Source organism: Chelmon rostratus, chromosome 8 (assembly GCF_017976325.1).
Source record: "Chelmon rostratus isolate fCheRos1 chromosome 8, fCheRos1.pri, whole genome shotgun sequence".
Classification (NCBI taxonomy): Eukaryota; Metazoa; Chordata; class Actinopteri; order Chaetodontiformes; family Chaetodontidae; genus Chelmon; species Chelmon rostratus.
This window is the reverse complement of record NC_055665.1, coordinates 16,617,376-16,641,099: the sequence shown is the minus strand read 5'-3', so window position 1 is coordinate 16,641,099 and position 23,724 is coordinate 16,617,376. Positions and strand designations below refer to the sequence as shown.

Genomic DNA, 23,724 nt, shown 5'->3' with positions numbered 1-23,724 from the left:
GTCTGTATTTTCTTTTATCTTAACTTGCCAAGTTGACATGCAAAACAGTTTTGAATTTATTTCATGGAGGACAATTTAATATTACAGTTTTATTATCAGCTTTTATTTACAATCCATCCAAAGCAATTTGTCATTGTAATAAATCTGCTTGAGAGAGTGAAAAAAAAAACTGCAATTTCTTTGCAAGTACTTCATGACAGAGGTGGAACCCACACATATAACAGGTGCACACGGCTGGCTCGAGCGCAAAAAGATAACTGACTTGTCTGATGTCTGCAACACACACATGCGCCCATACACACACACAGACACACACACATCAGAGAGGAGATGAGACCATGAGCCAGCTGTTAATGAAAGGTTCTGTGAACAACCCATCCTGACATAAAAGCGAGCTGATTACTACTCTGGAACAAAAGCGGTGATGGACTGGCTTAGCATTGATAATACACACACAAATACGCATACACACACACACACACACACACACACACACACACGCACGCACGCACGCACGCACAGAGGAAGACTTCATACAACACCTTCTCATTGGAGCACTGTGGGATATTGGTATTATTATTATTACTGTGGAACATAAATGTCACACACTGGGCATGATAGAGATGGTGGGAAAGAGAAGCAGTCACACCTTACAGTACAACATAAAAGAGCATTACTACAGCACACAAAGCTACACACACACAAACCCACCACACACACACACACACACATACAGTAAATTCACAAATTCTATTGAAGCACAGCAGGATATTATCATAATCCCCAACAGGTTTGAGGCAGAAGACCAATCAAGGTCACCTCTGCTGCAGTGAATGGTGAGGGCTTCTGATAACAGCAGACTGAAGGAAATCCTGCTTTTAATCTACCTACTGACAGGAAGAAACGGAAGAGGAGAGCAAGAAAAGAACATCAAAGATCTAAACCTCTGCACGTGTGTGTTTGAGCAAGAGAGTCATTACAGTTGAATGGACTTTCATTAGTTTTTATTTTTATTAAGTTGTAGTTTCAGTGTGGGTTTAATGGCAATTTCTGTTTCTGTTTTACTGAATAAACGCACCGCAGGCAGGTTCACCCCATGAGCTCACATAAAAGATTTTTGGACCAGGGGAACGGCTGTTATTTTTACCAGAACAATCACAGCCTCGATTCTGCACCATATTGTTCTCTATAGTTGAGACATGCACAAATGAAAATTTGAAACCGGAAAACAAAATGAGATGAGACCTGATTTTAATTTTCTTGATGAGCCACTAAAATAAATCAGTGGGAGCTGAAAAAATTGCATTCAAACTCCCATCAATGGTAAAACAACAAAACTTATTTTATAATTTCACAAAAAGTTTTTTGGTTTTTAGTGTGTTTGACTTCTTGTTTAACACTTTCTGTTAAGATGGCATCGTGAAGGGTGACAGAATTTTCCAGAGAGGAAAAGTTGGTCACATGAAGAATCTAAACATATTGTATCTTCAGAACAGAATCTAGGTATGACAATCACACATTTATTGTGAATCCAGTTCTTGGAGGGTAATACATTATAAAGTACATAAAAATACACCGTTTTGATTTACAATCAATGTGCTCCACCACCCAAGAGCCAATTAATTGCGTATTCACGGATGCAAAGTGTCCATAAATAAGCTTTATAACATGGTTAATTGCTCTCTCTCTTTCTCTCTGTGTAAGTGTGTGAGTGTGTATGTCCCTCTCTTGCTCCATCAGCAAATATAGCAAGTGCACATATAGCATTCCAGAGTAAAATTATATTGCGAAAATAATATCTCGGGTTACAGTCGATAAAAATTATGACACGTAGTGTACAGTAAATTGGAGGCTAGACTTTTTCAAACCATATTCAATAATCGCAACTTCCTGAATATCTTTCTTGTAGTGCCCTCTGGTAAATGATCACCCTGCACACAAACACATATAAGCAACAACAATCACACATCAGCAGCAGTTAGGAGGGACTCAAATTCAGCCAGAAACGTTGCTCATGTCTGAGTCTGTAAATTACTAGGGATGGGTCACGATTTTCAAATTTTCACAGTCATTAAAGTATGACGAAATAAATAGTTTATGCAACTAATATCTTGCCATGAATAAAAAAATCCCTTGTTTTTAACCTTGTGTGTCCATATAAGCTCTAATCGTGTTAGAAGGCTGTGTGTTCTCTGCTGCAAAGGAAATAAAGTTCCTGTTTAAGAACGCCACCAGAACTCCTTGCTATCGTCAGCAGAGCGGTTCGGTCTGGTCTGGACCACTCTACTCTGCTAGTTACTAGCTCCACTCTCTACTCCAACTAGTTACTAGTCATCAGCGAGGATGAAGAAACCAGGGCACCCCCCAACTACGGTAAGACTGGTCAAGGAGACAGGTAAAGCTAGCTGCTAGTATATCACATGTCTACAATAACTATGTACAGTCATTTGAGAGTAAAGCTCTGTCACTCTCTCTTTCTGTGTGTGTGTGTGTGTGTGTGTGTGCGCGTAGCATAGCATTTCATATTCCCAGAGTATATGAAATGCTATTTTTGCTTGAAATGCCCGTCCCTGCAAGTTACCGGCTTCATCTTTTTCTAATATGCACATAAGAATGCTCAAAAAACCATATTATAAACGATCAGTGGTTCTATACTCATAAAGATTTCCTGCTGAACTCACAGTTATGGTAAAGAAATCAGCAGAGGACAGTTTCTATGTAAGCAGAGACATACACTAAAATGAATGCATTCTTGTCTTCTCTCGCATTTCAGTCGAGGGTGAAATATTGGGCATTTAAATATGAGGACATTAATGCTGCCAACTGAAAGAACATCTTGGTTACAATAACAAACAGAGAGCCAGACGGTCTTGTTGGGGAGAAGAGCTCGAATTAACAGGCAACCGCACAGACACAAGTGAACATTGTGGGGTCACTCATCACCTAATATCAGGAGTCACAGTCACCTAATATCACTCAGCATTGCACATGCTGAAGAGTTTCCACAAAGCACCACTGTGAATGATTCCCCATTGAAGCATAGACCGTTTTGGCATCTTTGCTCACTCGGTGGGTAAGTGGACCCGATGTCTGGATTTTGCTGTAACCAGTTGCACACAAACTCTGCATGGGGGGAAACGCTTCACAAGCGGATCCAACTGGACATGGATTCATATTTTTGGCTTTCCAATCTATGGAGCTGGTGTGAAAGACCACACAAATGGCTGTTTTTCCTACCTCCAAACATCACTATAGCAACTGACTGGAGGACTCTTAAAGCAGAGTCCTATTCAGAGCAATTCGTTTTATTTATACGTTCATGCGAGCACGGCGTTTGTATACGGCCTCCTCTCCAGGAAACAGTGTCTGTGTGCGTTTGTCCTACCTCCAGAGATCTCGTTGGCATCCTCGGGAGATACAACTGAATCAGTCAGCCTTTTGGGCTCAGTCTTGTCTCCTCCATCACCCTCACCTCTTTCAGCTGCAGCACAGGAAACAGATTAATCACAAATTAGCAGAATACATTAAAATAAAATGCTAATTCAGAGTCCCTTCTCTACATACTGTACATATGCCGATAAGGAAAGCACATATATTGATATTGAGAGATTACAGTAGAGAACTGAGTGGAAATGACTGAGGTGGAGTAGAGTACGTCAGAACAGATTTGAGTACAGAACCACAGATGAGAGAAGAGGATATGACAGGAGATGGAAAGGAAAGGCAATGAGAGTAGAAAGGAGGAGAAAAAGCAGATAATAGGCTACGAGATGGGGGACGGGGGAAAAGAGGAGAGGAAATAGGAGAAAGCAAGAGGAAACAGGGGGAAAGGAAAGGAAATGGGAGAAAACAGAGAACAAGAGGTAAGATTTGGTGTAGTATCAAGTAAAACAGAGGGGTAGAGTAGAGTGATGAAGAGCCCATCAATGTACATGCCAATAGAGAAGAAGAATATAAAACAGTGGTGCAGACCAGGGTATGTGGAAACAACACATTAGAGGCCATCAATAGAACAGAATAGAAGCAAAAAAAAACGCATGAACACACCTTTATGTCTGCCCTGAAGTGGTCTGCTCTGCTCAATGCCACTAACAGCGATGACACTGACAGTGTAGGCCTTCACGGGGTTGTAGTCTGTTATCATCACGTTAGTGTCAGATTTAGACACTATGATCTCCCTCTGCTGACCACCTGACAGAGAGAGAGAGAGAGAGAGAGAGAGAAGAATAACAGGCCGAGGGGCAAAGGTTACACTCAAGGAGGTTTTGATTCAGTGTTTTTCATTAGTTGTTGCTACAGTCAGTTGCTTGGAAGCAAAATATTAGTATTCTCATGACCGAGCCAATATGAAGTTAATTCAGCAGAGGAGCTGATTAACATTCTCCATTCTGAAGGCAGGCAAACATTATGATCAAGGTTGAAATATTTTATTTTATCGAGGATTTGATAGCGGAGTATATACCTTCACAAACATACTGAAATCACAAAAAAAATAACAAAAAAATCCAAAACCTAGACATTGTGGGTCCATAGTTATTTCAATTTTTAGCTTAGAAAAGAATAAGAGTCAATTTTAGGTTTGAGCTTAGGAAAAAACAATTTGTCCCTGAAATAAATTGTCAACTCCTCACCAAGAAACAAGTGCGTGTGCGCTTCTGTCCTCTCCTTAGCAGTTAATCCCCATCAGGCCAACAGGTCACATTATCACCCCATTTCAATTTTGACCCTGCAATCAATTCGGCCATCAATAAAGGTATGTGTGTCTGTGTGTGTGCTTCCTCAGCTCTTCTGTCTCCTGTGCCTGCAGTGATGACTAATGACGCCTTTAGGGGAAGGAAGATAAATCCTACTAAAGAGGACGGCAGGTCAGTTGAGGTGACTGCATGAATCAGTGTTCGCACCAAAACAGGAACCTTAGTCTGTGCAGTGGAACCAAACTACTGTCGACCAAACAAATATCTGGGCTTGAGTTGAAGGGTAGGCATTCACTGTGACACCATATGACAACTGCTGCACTGAGAGTACATGTCTGTTTTCTCAGGGCTAAACAACCTACTTTAAAATGTGCAATATATATAAACTGACCACCTTTCCTATTCATACTCCAAGTTATTTTTTTGAATGTTTTAAACTAAAATTCTTACATATTGCCTTTTCTTGCCTACACAAATCTCTTCTTCATGACTGAAATGGATTTATTAGGTGACAACAGCAGGGGATTTACCTGGAATTACCTGTTTAGTCTTTTTAATGGAAAGAACTGGGTCTAATTATTTTCAGCACTTGGTGCATGAATCCTCCTCTCTCATTTCCGTCTCAGGCTCAAAGTGCTGACAAACAGTATGTTCAGACTTAAAGAAATAGTTTGACATTTTGGAGAACACGTTTATTCACTTCCTTGCCAAGAGTTAGATGAGAAGATCAATACCACTCTTAACGTCTGTATGCTAGATATGAAGCTACAGCCAGCAGGCAATTTGCTTAGCTTAGCATAAAGAGTGGAAACAAGGGGAAACAGCTAGCTTCACTCCAGTGTTAATTTTCCATGCCCTTTTATTCGTGACTAAATTTTAACGACAACGTAAATGAAAACAATATTGGCAACACAAATTATAGTGAAATCTGTGTTCATTATGCACCAATGAGTACAGACGAAACAATGTAGTTGACTCTGATTGGACAGACACCCAAAGTCAGATCACAGTTGCCATCTCAGAGCATTGGTTATTATCTGCACGTTCATATTCTCACTGGCTCTCTGTAACTTTCTCAATGGATGATTTTTGTAGTAATATACAAAAAAAAGTGTGCGGGGCAAGACCTTTGAATTCACAGAATTCATCACACAGTGAGGTGACAGAGGGGCCCTTCACAGGTTGATAATTTGATTATCTGTAACATCAATAATGTCGGATGAGATTGTTTTGCCCGGAGAAGCCAGGAGAAATATCCTCCAGCAAAATCCATTACAGTATCAGTAAACTGTCTGAGAAAATTATGACAAAAACGTTGATTAAAATTAGACTAAAATTAAAACTGAGTTCCACTTACTAACTCTTGACTAAACAAAACAAAATACAAAGACTAAAATGTGACTTTAAACCAACTGCAATTTTCAGCAAGCGACTAAAAACTAAATTTAAATTCTTGTCAAAATGAACACTTCTTCACTGTCTCCAAAGATCAAAAACACCCCTACCAGCACCCTTAAAAAGGTAAGTATTAAAAGTTATTCCTTATAAAACTTGCAAAAAATGCAAAAATGGCTATTTGTCATTTTAGAAGGACTTATTAGTTCAGCACACACACGCAGCATCACTGGTTGCCAGGAGAACTTGCAGTGACAACAAAATGCTGAGATGTCACTGCACCGGGCCAAGAGGCTGTTAAAAAAACTCCCCATAAAACCACAAATTGCCATTTTTACATTTCTGTTTGCATACAGATGAAATAAATGAGATACAATATGTTAGTTGGTGAGCTTCAGAGGTAAGCTTTGGACAGAGTCAGAGTTATCGACTCTAACTTACTATTGACAAGAAAACAAATTAGCATATTTCCCAACATGCTGAACTGTTCCTTTAAGTTTGTGAAAGTCAAAAGTTGATCCATGATATCCAAAACAGCTTGCCGTTTGTGGGATGACTCAACTGTGGAAAACTCATTAAAAATCATCATCTCTCCATATTAAGTTTAATTAACAAGATTTTGGAAAAAGATGGCAAACAACTGATGCCTGACTTGTTTTCACATTCATTTTAAACCAGAATAAATATAAAACTTTGGCTGGAATTTCATTGCATTCTACTTAATAAGAATGCTTAATCACAAATGCAAAACAGGCCCAGTACAATTATAATAAAGCGCATGCAGTCATGTTGATTTTCTTTGTAGTGGCCCAGAAATGCATTTAAGGCAACAGCAAAAGATACTGTATATAAAAGCACCACAAGTTAAAACGAGACAAAGACATTAAGCTATAACACACACAAGAACAGTGTGGTTTCACTAGTCTGTTCAATTACACAACAAATACTAGAATACAAAGACAAAGAGTAATGATAAAAACCTGTCTGTCAACCCCATCATAACACTACCCAGTCTCCGCCTTTTTGTCTTGATGAAAATGTCTGTCAAATATCATGGTTTAAGTTACACTCCTCAATCGGTCCCTGTTTACTTTCACTCTTTGGAGTCAAACACTAACTGATATTTAATGACATCAGCTTTGCCCTCATGAAACGTTTCAAAATGTGATATACTTTGCTAGCATAATCTCTAAATGCTCCTAAAGCGTCCTCGCAGGGGGCCAATTCAACTGTAGCATTAGCATTTTTAGCATCGATTTACAGGTAGCATTAGCATCTGAGAGTGAAGCACCTGTCGTGCTGCTCCTCAGTGGAGGTGGGGCGGTTGTGAGGGGCAGATGTACATTTGCCAAAACAACCTGACAGTCTTCATCCCTGAGGTCTTTTCTCTTGTGGAACCAAACAATGCTTTTTGAAAACACTTCAAGCAAAACATAAGCCTCACCTTCGCATTGCTTGTCCCAACTTTGTTTTCTAGAGTGGAATGGGCTCGTTGTCGCCCCTTGTGGCTGTTTGGGGAAAAACACCTACTGCCAAGTACCTGTGGGTGCTTCAGCTCTCCGGCATCAGGGGGCAGTGAAGAGCTCATTCCGGTTTAGCGCACCACAGTGAGGCGAAGAAGACGCGATATTATAAAACTTAATTGGACAGGCCACAGAAAGGTGATATTTATCCTTTCTATGAAGTGTTTTCAAACAGTATTTTTGATTCTATAAGCAGAGAGACCTGAAGGATGAGGAGCAACTGATCGAGACTGCGCAAAACTACATCAATGTGCTTCCACAGTGTAATGCATCAGCACCGCAGTAAATATGTACATTCTTCTGTACTGCTGCCATAAATACCACAACCTATTTTAAACCTAAGCTGGGTTCTGCATCACTTCTTGTACCTTCCAGTGCTTGAAAAGCGAACGCACTTTCCAATACCCAGTTTATTCCTCTAATTGGCTGCAGCAGCAGTGTAACAATAAGTTGCAGTCGCATACAGTAAAAACTGAACTTTTTTCTGCAGGGTTTGGCTTCATCTCCGCTGAGATTTGAGAGAGTAAATATAGACATCTGGCACTGATAAATAACACAGATATGCAAGTACACACAGACACAGCCCACACTATTTGAAATTCAGATTTGTTGGCAGGCTATTGAACAGATTTCCAATAAGTGCTTGTTTTAGTGTAATTCATGCACTGTCATAGAACAGGGAATAAAGCCGCTGGACAGAGAATTACAGGCTGAAGTGAAACACTTTTTTATGCATTAAGACATAGGTTATATTATCCACGAGGATACAAGCTAATAATGGGGGGAAATGACATGGGACAATGTTTGAAAGAATATAAGCACTGAGAAAAAAAACAGTTTGTCATTTCTGTTGGCAAAAATGAGTCATCTGCTTTGACCTAAAAACCTGAATCCTTATCCAGTTGCACTTCAGTTGTTCCCTTTTAGAAAAGCTCTCAAGAAAAAAGAAGGATATTGTGTTGAGCTGATAGCTTAGCTGCCACTCTGACAGCTCCTTTTGTGATCTAAAATGGTGTTTTATTCTCAACAAAAGGACTTCAGCCAGTGTTAACAAGCTTCACCGTGGGTGTTGTTCACCTCATCTGACTCACACGGACTAACAGGCAGAAGAGACTGGACATCGGGACACAGGACAGGTATCTGCATCCTCATGCCTTCCTATTATCAAAGAAGGCTTTGCTCACCGCATAGTATACAGGACAATTTTTTTTTACTGCTTTTGTTGAATGCAGGGAGCAACTGCCGCACTCCTCCCTGAGAGGAAGCGGCCATAAATTTCAGTTTTTGTTCTGTTTTCAGCTGTCGGACGCAGCAAGAAATTGTCAGACGAGGCGTTTCTCGGGATGGGTTGTTTGTGAGGAAGTTTTATGTTACAGAGCACTTATTCAGTCCTACTTATTCATTTTTACAACGGCTGTGAAAGAATTGTCTGCAGTGTTCAGCACAGCATTAATACGGACCAAATGCAGGCAGTGGAGCAGCAGTAGATAAGGAATTGATGTGAAGGAGAAGTATGGCTGTGAAAGTAGGTGTACTGTGATTACATGATGAAGGAGACGTCAGTGGGAATTAGGGTGATTACTGAGTACACTCTGCATGCCCAGAAAGAGACGAGGTCATGCCCCGTGTCGGTACAATGATCGACCACTGACAGACGCAGGATAAAAGCAGGATGTCAGACGTCCATCATGCCCACACAGCCGCACAGTGATAATGCACTTTAATGCTGAATGAATGGCTGCTTATGGCTGTCGCTGTTCTTCATCTGTCCTGGGCTGAACTCCATCATGAGTTGTGTAGGTTATACTGTATTGTGTCCCATTTTCAAAACTGCTGACAGGCACCATGTACGCAGCGAAAACACTCCTTTGTCTCAAACTTGGCCGAGGCGCAGGACAATCTTTGTGTCCTCCACATCTCTGAAGAGTGTGACCCCTTCAAAGGAGCTTTGATAAGAAGGAAATTACATAATCCGTCCTGACAGACAGAAAATCCAAGTCATAATGTTATCCTTCCCCCAAAATTTCAAAGTCAGTGTCCCACTGATCTTTGGCACAGAAGTGTTTTCTCTACATGTGTCTATTCAGCCAAATGATCCTACCTGGTATACTGTTGTAGAGGAACAGATAGCTGTCAAAGTCTCCTTTGGGTTCCTTCCATGAAACAAGAAGGTTGCTTGAGCTCAGCACTTTGAAACGCAGCCTCCTCGGAGCTGGAACTGAAAAACAATAAACCACATTAAAATCAGCTTCACTAAAGCGAGAGAATGATTGGAAATAAACAATATGTTGAGGAATGTTTTTGATGTTAATTAAAGAGCTCCCAGCCACCAATCAACATGTGTTAACATGACAATAAGTCAGTGGTTAAACCCAGAAACACCACAAAATCTGTCCAAAAAACCCACAAATGAAAAGGACTCAAAGAGGAAGTGAATAAATGGATGGACCGAAGGGCTGAGAAAGGGCTGAGTGAATTTCAATTTTGAAGTTCCTGTATCCATGAGAGCAACACATAAAGCGAGTCAGCATGGCATACAGCTAAGCTTCAGTTTGCTTCAGCCTAAAACAGCATGAAAAAGGTTTAAAAAGATAGATTTAGAGGAAACTATTTCCAGTCAAGTTCTCCATATAAGATACATTCCATGAAAAAGTGATATGAGGAGGGATGGTTTCAATTTCTGCTACAGACCGCTAAAGAGAGATTAACAAACAAACAAACAAACTGATGTCTGTCCTGTGTCAGTGAACCAGTGTTCATTTGTCATCTATACAATAACACGGGGAAATGATGGTTCACAGCAGCATCCTCAGCAGCTCGCTGTACTTTGCAGCCCTCTGTCAATGAAAACTGCAGTGGCCTGTTAAAAATGGTGACAGCAGCCATTCTCTGTGTGTGTATGTGTGTGTGTGTGAGTGTGTGTGTGTGTGTGTGTGTGTGTGTGTGTGTGTGTGTGTGTGTGCGTGTGCAGTCTGTGGCTTCTTCCACTTAGACAGCATATTTTCTACAATCAAAAGGTGGAAGAGAAGTGAAGCAGAAGAGAATTTGACTGGTTTTGATCTACAGACACAGAGACAGACAGCTAAAGAAACGACCAGAGAGCAGCGACACAGTAATGTAGTATTATGAAATACTAGAAATTCACCTCAGATGAAAACACAAGTCGCTGACATGACCTTTATGTCCACGACACATATCACCATTTCAACGATTATTCAGTGTTTGTATGGAAACAGCATGTTTCCATACAAAGCTTTCACCAAAAAACACAGATTTTTAATGTGCTTCTACAAAGTTTCTATAAATGAGTAGACAGTCATCCATGAACCAGATGACACTGCTAATGTAAAGCCACTTTACCTGCCAGCTCTCTTTAAAAGGATGAAAGCTAAACATGTTGTCCAGTGTGTCCAGACTTCTAGACCAGTGAACTAACTGTGAGATCAGGATAACTTAATTAATGAGACTGATACATGATTTTTTTTAGCACTTTGATAACAGAAAATAAACTGAAAAGGGTTTAAAATAGTAAATCACAAGTTCTTTGTAATCATTTAGAGTCCAATCCATGTTTTTAAAAATGAAAATGTAGAGTATTTCTGACTCAAATTCAACGTGACAGTCTTGTAATGTCAGGAGAATTTTGTGACACAGAGACAGTTTTCTCTGCATGCATGTCCGTCAGCTAGCTAACTTTGCAGCAGTCTATATGAATAAAGAACCAGAGCACAATCTCTAACCACTCTGTGCCTGGAGGCATCCAGGGAGTAATATTAATGAACTACAATTTCAAATGTCAAAGAATCCCTTTGAGCTTTGATGAACGTGGAAGGACCCCTCACCTTAACTGCTGACCCACATTAGTGATCTGACAACCTGAAATTGATGCTGATGTGCTAATTGCTGGCAGGTGATGAACGTTTATAGAGTGCTGGCATGTAAAGACAGTACATCAGCCATTCAGAGGAAACTGTGTAGAGAAAAAAAATGGGTGATATGATGAAGACAAACCTTGAGCAGTACTGTGCAGGATTTTCACTCCATGATGAGAACAGACCTCCATCTTTCTCAATTGGAAAATCCCATTCAGGCCATATATCAGAGAGCATTGTGTTTCCCAAATTGCATTATTGTATTGTTATGTTGTAGGCAGAAAAGTTAGAGTTGGTCAACTTTACCTTTTCATGAAAGGTGGGACAAAATGGATCAAGTCGGGTAAAGAAAATAGCAATAGATTGTAGATTTAGTTTTCTTTTACTATGTTGAATATGCTGGTATGTTTATGATCTGAGACATACAGTATATATATATAGTGTACAGAATACAGATTTTATACTTTTTAAACTATCTAAAGGTAGGGTGAGGTAAAAGAGAAAGTTTTAAAAAAGAATAAATTCAGTCACTTTCTTGATACACACCCTTAAGATTTTAGTTGTGTTATTACCTCACAAGTTAATGTCAAGTCCCAGAGGCCAAAATTACAGAATCCAGTCTCAACTTGTTAAAAAAGGACAACTTCTTGAACTTTTCATCACCAGATCTTATGATGCTGTTTGATCATTCTGCAGAGAGGCACCATTCAGCACTTCACAGTTTTACATTTTGCTCACTCCTAAAGTAATCACCACGCCACCAATCAGATACTCAGAATGCATAGGATGAAACGCTATAATTACACCACACAATACGAATCTATGAATAATTTAAGTCTGTGACAGAGCTGGTAGATTATTACTCTGGTGTCATTTCATGTGTGCTTGATAGTAGGCGAATTGAGTTGGCAGACGGGGTACTAATAACTGGGTGAAAATTGCCTTGAATACCTTGATCTTTGCTTTGCATGTTAATGAGCATACACACACACACACACACACACACACACACCTGAATTACAACAAAAAACTTATGTAAAAAATGAATGAGCCAGCTATGACCCTCTTTCCTCCTGTGAATGCATGTCAAGGTCTACAAATTGGAGGCTATTCCAGAGACAGCAACTATGATTAATGAATATGGACATAATAGCTCCAATAGCTGTGGATGCTGACAGAACATGAGGGTCTCTGATATAAATTACCCTTCACGAACCGCCACGTCTGTTCTTGTTTACCACCATACCGCCATAAATATCATCCAAGAGCACAACATTTCACACTCTCTCTCTGAATCTAAGTGCCAACATGCTTTTGTGAAACGCATTAGACGTCCTCTCTAGATCTCACAATAAGATACTTTCCATAAATATTGTAGAAACCCTGGCTTTAACTCTCCCCCCAAACTTACACAGCATATATCCACATATAGTGCGACTGTATATCACACAAACCAGAGCCATTCATCTAGGAGAGTTACACCACAGGAGTCAGCAAGCCCCCAACAGCTCCTCGCATAAGCTTCTTGCCAGGTAGTAAATGCAAGTCCAGCCATTTGGCAGAACTTTGGCGACTACAACTTAGCAACGAAATTTAGCCGCGGAAAATAGTCTGAGTCACTGAAGCCTCAGTGAAAAAAAAAAGCGCCAGTGCCAGAAAATTATAGAAATCCCTGCAAAAATGATATCTAACATGTTCTCACCTCATGCTGCTTAACTCAAAGATGCTTTAAAAAGGGTCTAATTTGAAGTATGAATTTGTGTAATCTCCCGACTCTGCAGGGAGCGTGAACGAGAAAAGTCTTTTAACTGGAGGCCCAGTATGAACTGGAATTATCTGGGTTACAGCGATACAGGCGCAGCTTGACGCCCCAGTTTGAGAAGGGATGACTCTTCCCAGGATTAGCAGCGGTGAAAGCTAGCAGGGACTCCTGGTAGATGAGTAAATGTTCGCCGTCCAATCCTCTGCTTCACTTCTTCTCCTCTCCTCGTGCCTCCCCTCCTTCCTTGTCTCTGTTTCGACTTCTTCTGCAAGTTTCTTCCCATCTCCTGATTTGGCTCAGCATCCTGCTCTGTGTTGGCTTCTTTTCATCCTGCCATGCTCGCTTATCCCTTCTCTTCTCCTTCCTCCCTTCCTCTCACTTTCCTCACTCAATCCAACTTCCACTCAACTCTCTTTTTTTGCTCTGTTGCGCCTCATGTCCTTCCATTGTCTTCCCTGGCTTTTCTCAATCCCTCCTTTCAGTTGCCCCCCCCCCCCCCCCCCCCCCCCTTCTTATTTCTCTCTATCCTCCTCATCTCCACATCCTCTTTTTTCTGTCTGATTGTCTTTTTTCGTCATTCCTTTTCCATTTTTTCTCCTCCACTGTCACCATACCATTGATTCTTCCTCTCTCTCCTCTTCTCTTTCCCTCATCTTCTCTCCTACCCCTTCATTTTCCCATCCTTTAATTCCCTGTTTTCCTCCTCCTCTCTCCAGATTAGCCTCCTACCGACTCCACAGTGAGTATTCAGGCTACAGTAGCTTCACTAATACGCAGGATTTATGGATGACAACTGCTGGCTTGCACTGTCACCACAAGATAGCTACTGTACTGTACGCGAGGGAGATGAGGGAAGTGTGTGTATGAGTGTGTGTGTTTAGTGTCAATCCAGCTGCAGCACACGTCGTTTGATGTGGCCGGCATCTTGTCGGTACAAGAACTACTCTGCTCACCGAGATAGCACTTAACTCAAATCCACTCTGGCTTTTTCTTTCCTCCTCTTCGCTCTTTTTATCTCCTCTGCTGCTCTCATGGAACACTTCACTCTTTTATCTCATCTCTTCTTCTCATCCTGGGGTTTAAACTCTCTTCTGCCTCTCCTCCTCTTCCCCTTGTCTTCTCCTCTGCTCTTTTATCCGATCTTCTCCTCCTCTGCGCCACCTGCACGCCACTCCTTTAGTGGCTTAACGCCCTTTTTCTCTCTTTCATCGCTTCACCTGTGTAAGTGATGCCTTTTTCCCTCAACACTTATCTCTGTGCTGCAATGTCTGTGCAGAGTATGTGTGTGCACAGTGTGTTTGAAATCTCTCTGAAGGACTGACTGAATATTGAGAGTCTGTTGGATGATCCGTCCCCATGTGCAGTCTGGTGAAGGAAGCAATAATACTCCATATGCCTACCAACAAATGGTGAAATAAATGTCACCACAAATTACTCAACTGGGTTAATTCTGCAGGAGATGATTGACACAAAGCAAGAATGAAATACTAAATTCAAGAGCCTGCTATTCTAAGAGCATTTCCAGGTCTAGGTCACTACTGAGTATAATACAAATCATACACTGACAAGCAATTAAGTGTTCCATTTAGTCTTTACGGGATCATTAAAAGGATAATGTATTATAACTGTGGTCATTATTATGATTATCAATATTTTATGCAACAAAATGAAATACAATATTTGCATTCAGCTGCAAGATTGCTTCAATGAAATCCGTTTTAGCAAGAAACACGAGCAGTCAGACAGTTCTGCAAGTTTTAAACCATCCATTTTAAATGAAAACAAATCAAACAGTACAATTATAACCCAAACGGTCCTTAAAAATCCATGATAGTTTACAGATGACGTCCTGGTTTAAATTTGACCGTCTATATTTACTTGCTCGCACAGTTTTGCTGTGCAATGATGGATTATTACATTTCAGTTGTGCTCACTTTTGGTTTTACCTTCAAATAAAGTCTTTAAATCTGCTATAATTAATATTTGTTTGTTAAGTCCAAAGCACATGACTATCTGCAGTGTTACTGTTGTGGTTCACTCTGGTTCACAGTTAGTGAGCTGGTTAATATAGTACAACATTTAGCAGCAAAATAAGCAAATATTTCCCTCAGGAGTTGGTGGAGACCAAAAGCAGAGCTAAGAGTTAATACTGAACTCTCACTCAGCAGATGAACACTAATACAGCCCCTATTCCAAAAAAAAAGGAGATGCTCTGTAAATCATGAGTGAAAACAGAATGCGGTCATTTGCAAACAGTGTTAACCAACAACAGTTTCACAAGGATGTTTCCAGGATGCTCCTTTCATACCCAATCATGATACTATCACCTGTTACTTTCCCAGTGTTTTGTTGCTCCTGTCCTGACTTGTTTGAAACATGTTGCTGCATCACATTCAGAATAAGCAAAATCAATGAAGCTGAGGAAGTAAAACATTAAATATATATATATATATGTGTGTGTGTGTGTGTGTGTTTATATATATATATACATATATATGTATGTATATATATATATATATAGTGCTGTTTTCAATTTAGCATAAGTCAAAAAGGATTAGCAAATGATCACATTCTGTTTTATTTATGTTTTTTACAGTGATGTTGCTGTGTGACTGCTGGACGTGTAAACAGACAACTGCTTGCTAACATGTTCGCCATATCAACGTAAAAGGTGATAATATGAGAGTGTTGTTTTTACAGCTTGTTTCCACTGAGGTTTTCATCTAACCTCTGATCATCTCACTCCTAGTTTCTTGACTTCCTGACTTTCTTGACCAGACCTCAGCAATTCATTTGGTCATGACAATTTTATCATTACCAATAGAAATGATGGCCAGAGCTACAAACTATTGCCCAGTTGGGAAAAAAAGGATTCTTTAAATCCTGATCTTGTTGAAAGTGACAAAACAGCCAACAGGGTCAACATTCATTTATTTTCTATTTCTTTCACTCATATTAGGGGTTTTCTTTAAATATTGGATCATATATGAAAGACATGTAGGTCGCCACATATGTTATAAACTCAGGTTACTTGATAGAAAACTGCAGCCATAAGATTTAATTCCATTTGAAAAAAGTGCCATTTTCTTACCACTGTAACAGCTTTTCTCATTTATTTCAAGAAACCCAGAACCCCAAGAAGCCGATTCATACCCTTGTACTACCACAATATCTGCTCAGCCCTGAGTCACTTCAGGCCCTGCACACTATTCCACTCTGTGATTTTGGGAAGCACGTCTACGTTCCAAAATGCTTGTAGCTTATTTCATGCTTTTCAGACTGCAACTACTTCACCTGGCACACACTATTCCTTCCAACACTGTGGTAGCCATACTGTGTCATTTGGAATATGCATGCATATTGAATGCAGAGTGAACTGGACATCCTGAGTGATATTATACATTGTGCAGTCCGTTTGTCCCCGTATCAGTCCTTGCTAAAAAGCCCACAAGATCATTGTTAGCTCATGTTCCCATTAATTAAAGTTTTGTAAATTTTGTTTATTTGCAATCAAAGAGCACTTTCTACACGCTCTGACAATAACAACAGGGCAAAATTAGAGAGCCTCCTGCACTTCATTGCTCCAATGATTCAATGCATCATTTAGTCCAAAGTGGCTGATGACTATGACAAGCTAGATTACCATCAACAGCAGCAGAGTGGTGAGGTGACAGCAGCCTGGGTTCGGATAATTTAGCAGTTTTTAAATTCAGAACAGGTTGTTTCATCTCATCCTCTCTTTTGTTTATGAATAAATGATTTCTCATCATTGGCTTCTCTCCCTGTTCATTATAACTGAAATTACTGGCCAACACTTTCATTCATACTAATTCACGAGGCTGCCCTCTAACCACACACACACACACACACACACAAAAACAGAAGTGCAATATCTTCGTAAATGTGTTCTCAAGCACATAATCTGTTGTGATGTGTCCTGAAACACAGTATTGACCCGGGCTGTCAGGCAATCAACAAAATCAATTACAGTAATTAACTATGCACACAGTAAGCACACACACACACACACACAAGCGCGGGCACCACACACATTCAGCATCTTTACAAATGACTGACTTACACAGGGAACAGGACTGACTATGAAAATAAATGCTTAATTAACAATAAGGCATGAAACTACAGTTTGTTCGGGTTCAGATGTAACAGTGGCAGACTTCCACCATCAGGCATCTTTCCTCCATCTCTCCTGCTTCTGTCACTGCTGCTTTGGAAACAGCAAGACAAAGTGCCAGGTCACTCCTTGCATCCTCTGAGGACTGAGAAGAGAACAGAATTTACATTTCCCTCTTCGCTACTTTTCAAGGCCAAAGTAAGAGCCAGAGAACAGCAACAACAAACAACAGTGCACTGTGTTGCACGCTGCTCAATTTGTGCTGTAAGAACAGTATCAGAGCCGTTCCCACAGGTCAGGTAGAGGAGCACAGATCTAGTGTAGCTGAAGCCTCATGTGCAGTACAGGCTGCATGCTGTGTCCTACAATGAATATGCATTAGCACAGACAATGTGTACAAAATATAATGCTGCAGAGATTTACTTTTGTTTTTGCCACGCTAGCAGCCAGGCGCTATGGATGCAATGTCTGTCTGTCTACTTCTAATTGGATGTATTTCCATGACATTTTGTACAGACATTTCAAATCGCATTCACTGTTCACCTCCTGACATTTCCTGTAGCGCCACCAGGAGGTTGACTTTTTCGGTCTTAAGTGAAATAAGACAATTTGATGGACTGCCATCAAATTTTCTGCAGATATTTAAGTTTGAGATAGATAAATTCAAATGAGTTTGCTGATCATATGGCTTGTCTTCTAGCACCAACAGATCAAAATTTCTGTTTGTCCAATAGAAATACCTGCAAAATAATATCAATTTATTTCAAGGTTTTGAACTTTTAGTACATACCATTTCTGTCTCTCTACCCCACCTCGTTCACTGCAGCAGCAACACACTGCCAAGCTGCGTGTTTGGCTTTTCTGACAGCCCACTAGTCCACTGAATGTGTGTTGCTTGGCATTAATCTCCTCTACCAACACCCTGATCTTGTCTTTTGGTCCATGGCTATTCCTGACTAAACCCTTGTTTGAGTTGCCATTATATAAGGGGAGCTCGCAAGGCAGGTGCCATTAACGCCGTTGGAAATGATGGTAAGACTAAGTTCAAGTATAAATGTAAGAAGAACTTTATTAATGAGGCTCTTGGTCTGTTTATTCTTGGTCTCCCTTCAAAGGAGCTATTATTACCACATCTACACTTCACACTCTGTGACAAACTGCTACTGTTGGCCAGAAAATGTATATTGCTCAACTGGATTAAAGACAAACCACCCACAGCCACACAGTGGTACAGGCAGAGCTTCAGGGCTCTCCCTCATGAGAAAATTAGTGCTTCTTAATGAGAGGTCCTGCACTAGGATGTGGCCTCCATTCTTAGACTTTTACCTGAAAGAATTTGTGTTAAGAGGCTGTTTCTTATGACAGCAGGGTACTTGACATGAGACTGCTTTAAAACTCTTTGTGTTTATTTTTGTATGGGAGAAGGACAGGGCATGAGAGGGAGGAGGATTTATGGATGGATCACACAGATTTGATTCATTCACTCGTTTTTTCTTTTCTCTAATGTAAATGCATATTGATGTATATGTGTATCTACATATATGCAGAACAGTTTCTCTTCAAGATATTTTGTTTTTTTTAAACCAAATACCCACAAAACTAAATGCATTCCCCTCAGTCTCAGCTGCAAAATAGTGTCACAGTCTGTTAGCAACGTCACTGTAAACATGTTAGCATTTAGCTCAAAGTACAAAGTGCCTAAGTACAGTCTGAGAACGCCCTCAGCTCTTGTACATGTAAATGTTCATGCATATCTGTAAAATGTTCACTGTCAACAAATTGGATTTATTTTCCCCCAATATCTGCTCCTAATGCAAGATTAACATATGAATTATGATCGTGTTGAAGAAAACTCAAAGCACATGGTTCATATAAAGAAAAGATGCAAATATTGAAAAATTAATCTATGACCTGAAGCACGAGATGTGAAACTTTGACTTCAGGAAGTCACACTTCCAGCAGAAAATTGTAAAAAAATAAAATAAAATAAATAAATAAATAAATTGGATATTAAGGAAACTTAAGTATTAATTACATTTCCCTCTCAAAGTAATATGCAAAGTAAATTTGTAATTTGTACTATATGAATATATTTTTTGTGAGAGAAACTGTTGCAAACTATCATCTTAAGTTTATGTTATTTCCATTTCAGCACTGCCAAATAATTCAGTGGTTTTACAAAAATTCTCTTCAAATATTACAGTGTAACTCCTTCACTAATATAAAAAGCAAATGCTTAATTCAGTAAAATGTGTGATTTCTTGATTAGGATGAAATTATGCACCAATTCAGTGAATCCTTACCTTTATGTTGTCTCAAATCTGACTAATTAGGTGTAAATGCAAGATGTTTTGCTACATTAGTCCTCTTATAGAGGAAAAACCCTGCATGGGCTGACCCACTCTTTGATATAGAGGGAGTTCCTGATGATATCCAGACATGTGTGTTGTATATACAAACATCCTCCATGGGTAGAACACACACTAATCCTCAAGCTCAAATCCCCTCTGACCAGATGTTGCAGCTCACAGGGGACAGACCAGGCAAACATTAATGGCTATCACATGCTCCCTAATGAAGGGATTGAGCAGGACACCCTCCCACAGTGTCTGGGAGGTCGTCCATGCACTGCTGCGATTCACTGGGATTAAATCCGAGCCTAATTTATGCTGTCACACTTGTGCCTCACCTCTCATTTCTGTGTCTGCAATGAAAAACATGACCTACAGAACTGTTGATGAAAATTGGTGTAAAATGTGAAGCAGGGAAACAGAGCGAGAAGGATGGAGGGAGCGAAAACAAAAGAAAAGGAAAGGAAAGTGAGAACTCAGTGAGTGTAGGAGAAAGACGGAAGAAAACAGAAAATCGGTACTTTCATTTCAAAGCAATCACTATTCAGTGAGGACTTCCTCTGGTACATAAACACAAAGCAGCCCCGCACTGATCCATTCAGAACCCAAACAAAAACTAACCTCTAGAAGACCAATGTGATAAAATAATTCGTTTTTAGGGTGAAAATCCTTTTTTTTTATATTTAGCTACAAAAGCAGATCAATAAAAGGTTTGTGTCACATGTGGATTATTGATTTTAAACAATTTCAGAGAGAAAAATAAATCTTTATTTGATTTCTGTGTGTGGTGTTATTGTAAACAGGAGCTGCTGCTTCCCTGCTCCTCTAACTCTACGTCTTGGAAGGAATGTGAGCCACACACACACACACACACACACACACACAAAGCAGGGTCAGCTGAATGTTTAAGTGTCCCTTGGGGTCATTTTCATATGATCTCTATCCAGATAACTACAGTAGGTCTGACCCTCTGCACTCCATAGTCTGCCAGTTGCAAATACAGACTCCCATAAACTATGCACAACACACACTCACACTTGTAGTTTTACACACACATGCACACACACACACGCCCACACACACACACCGCAGTCAGAAGACTTAGAAAAGAGCTCTTGGGTCTGTTTGCTGGAATGAACTGAAATTTCTCCATCCTACAGTTGTAATAATAACATTCAACATCTGTCACTGAATCACCTGACCTCCTGGTCCTGATCACATGACAAGAAAAGATCGCAGGGTAACTTGGCTTTAGTTCTAACGCCAATAAAATGACTTGGAAAGTGTGTCAGAATATCTGAGTCTCATCCAGAGAAACACACATCTGTTTAACACATGACATGCTAATAACGCCACATAATGACATATTAACATACAGTATGTTCAGCTGGAGCTCAGATGTGTGTTTCTTGTTAAGGGCGCATCCAGATTTTTAACATCCATGACCAACATTGCACAGAACAGACAACAGCCCACGTTTTGATGAGACTCAGCTTGATTAAATCAGGTTTACTGAGTTGAGGTTGATTGGGAAGCACGCTGGAGCGTCGTATACTGTGCGGCACATTGCGCAGCAAATCATCACAGCTTGAAGCGCCCCGTTACAACACGTTTATTAAACCCCTCTGAAGCGTGGCAGCATCAGCAGCAGGGTTGCAAGCATGCCGTGCTGCCGGAGTGAAATGGCATGATAATATGAAGGTGATATGATCATGAGCTTGATGTAATCTGAGTGGACTGAGCCTGCACATCGAACAGAGAGACGGCAGAGGGAGGTCTGATGTGGAGAATGGGGAGGAGAAGACACAAAGAGAGATAGAGGAGGGAAGAGAGGTGAGGGGAGGCTTGAGAGAAGGAAGGAGAGTTGAGTGAAGGGAACAGATGGGGAGAGTTTGGGTGGTCAAGGTGGGAAGTGGATGAAGATTTAAAAGCAAAGAAGAAGTTGAAGGGGGAGGGGTTGTTGCTTGGAAGGCAGGGGAAGAGAGATGGAGGGGATGGATGTGGGAGAGATGACTGGAGAAGACGAAAAAGTACTTACCTTGACTCTGTGCGTTACTGGGAACTTGGGAAACCATGGCCAGCAACACCAGTGGAGCCCACAGACACCACCTAATCTGCCCCGTTGACAACATCCTCATAAACAGCAGTCTAGACCTGCACAGAGAGGAGGAAGATTATGATGAGGAAAGGCGAAAGCAAAGAGGGAGAAAGCACGAGAGAAAGGCAGCCACAGACAGAAAGAAAGGGGGATTTCAGTGACAGAAGCATCATGAATGCCATTCAGCTGCAGAGAGCCTGTGAGGGTCAAGAGGACCCACCTTGCCCACGCAGCCCCAAGTCGCTGATCTGGAATCAGTTACTCAAGCCTAATATCCACTTTGATACAATTACAGAGCAGTAGTCTAACAGTCTAGACTGACCGCAGAGCAGCGGTCGAGCCTCCCGCCCACGTAGAGCAGGCCGAGGGCGAGACAGTGGAGGACTTTGTTCGAGGGAAGAGAGGAGGAGAGAAGACGTGAACAAAAGAAGTGACAGAAGAGGGATGGAGGACAGACTGAGTGACAGACAGACAGGGAGAGAGCAGCTTGACTGACAGTCCAGAGAGGGAACATGTCATGAGCGCCGTTGGCCGACCACAAGAGCAAACACAACAGCTCCTTTCCTCCCCATCTCATCTCCTCCTCTCACCCCTCACTTTTTGTTCACTGCACCGTCTCCTCCACATTCTCCCCCCTCTCTCTCCTCCTGCCCCTCCTCTCCTCTCCTCTTTCGCCTCCACCACCGCTCCAGTCTGCCACTCATTATTACACACTGAGGATGGACACAGATAGGTATCTCATCCTAGGGGGAAACTCACTGACAGTCGAATGAATTAAACAGCACATGCAACGAAAGTGGCTTCATGATGGAGTCGTTCTCTGATGTGGAGGTGGCCCCGTGTGTTGGAAGAACAGCCAGCTCCTTCAATTCAGACAGTGTCAAAAGGCCAGAATAATGACAGCGCATATTAATAGGCATAAAATACTCCAGGAAATAGGATTGATTTTTCATAGATCAGCCTCAGAACACAAAGAGGGAAATGAAAAGGACAGAAAATTATTCACTGTTAGTCTCGCTCTAACACACGCGCACACACACGCACACACAAACACAAATGAGTGTTAATCACACTAAATTGAGATTAGACCATCTCAGAGTGAGGTTCAATTAACAATGTCTCCCTCTTTACTCATGCGGTCCTAATAATGAAACATAAACGGACATTACAGCCGAACCTGAAGCACAATAAGCCAAAAACTTTTCTCTTCTCTTCAGGTTGCGTAATTTCTTCTCTCCAATCCAAAGGGCAACTTTGCAACTGGTTAATTGGTCAATGAAAAGCAGGGGGAATGCGTCGCCCTCGTTAGATATAAGCAGTCTATATGCTTAATGTGCATTCAAGCTGTGTGTGGAAGACAGTTTGCACACACACTCAAACGAAATTCATCACAGCAGAGGACCGTGGACGAGCCCCGCGCGCGCATCAACCACGACTGTTGTGAAAGCGCAAAACATTTTTAGCGACTAAGAAATAACTGCAATGTATTTTATTTTAAGAAAACCGTCTTAAGGCATAAAAAATGAAATGTCTTTTTAAATTTTTTGAACCATCTTTCCACCTGCCTGCGAGACTGCACAAGTTTGAATCAGCGACCTTATAACCAAGATTTGTCTTCAATGATAATTTCAAAGTGCTGCCGACTGGTTGAAATTGAGTTTCTCGGCCGGATTTGCATCAAACTATCAGATTTATTCTAATTTTATTCTAATCTGCGTCCAAACGCTCCAGCGCCGCACACCTGAGAAGTACACACGCGCGCACAATGAATGAAATCGCCTTTCATACCTCTCCAGTCATCAATTCAAAGCGTCCTTTTATCCCCAAAGGGAAAAAATCCTCTGAATACCAAAGCCCGCTGCCTCCCTGTGGGTTCCTCTTTCTTCTTACTCTTTCC

At 40.8% G+C, this 23,724-nt stretch overlaps 1 protein-coding gene across 1 annotated transcript in view; it reads right to left on the bottom strand.

Annotated features, from left to right (window-relative positions):
* col14a1a (collagen, type XIV, alpha 1a) overlaps positions 1–23,724 on the bottom strand; it is a 129,666-nt gene extending 105,942 nt beyond the window's left edge. Inside the window, exons 1-5 of the mRNA XM_041941655.1 lie at positions 23,616–23,724; positions 21,768–21,883; positions 9,714–9,830; positions 4,048–4,191; positions 3,386–3,481 (exon numbers count right to left, since the gene is read on the bottom strand). Of these exons, the coding sequence (XP_041797589.1) occupies positions 3,386–3,481; positions 4,048–4,191; positions 9,714–9,830; positions 21,768–21,867 (457 nt within the window). The 5' untranslated portion in view covers positions 21,868–21,883; positions 23,616–23,724. The remainder of the gene's footprint in view (positions 1–3,385; positions 3,482–4,047; positions 4,192–9,713; positions 9,831–21,767; positions 21,884–23,615) is intronic.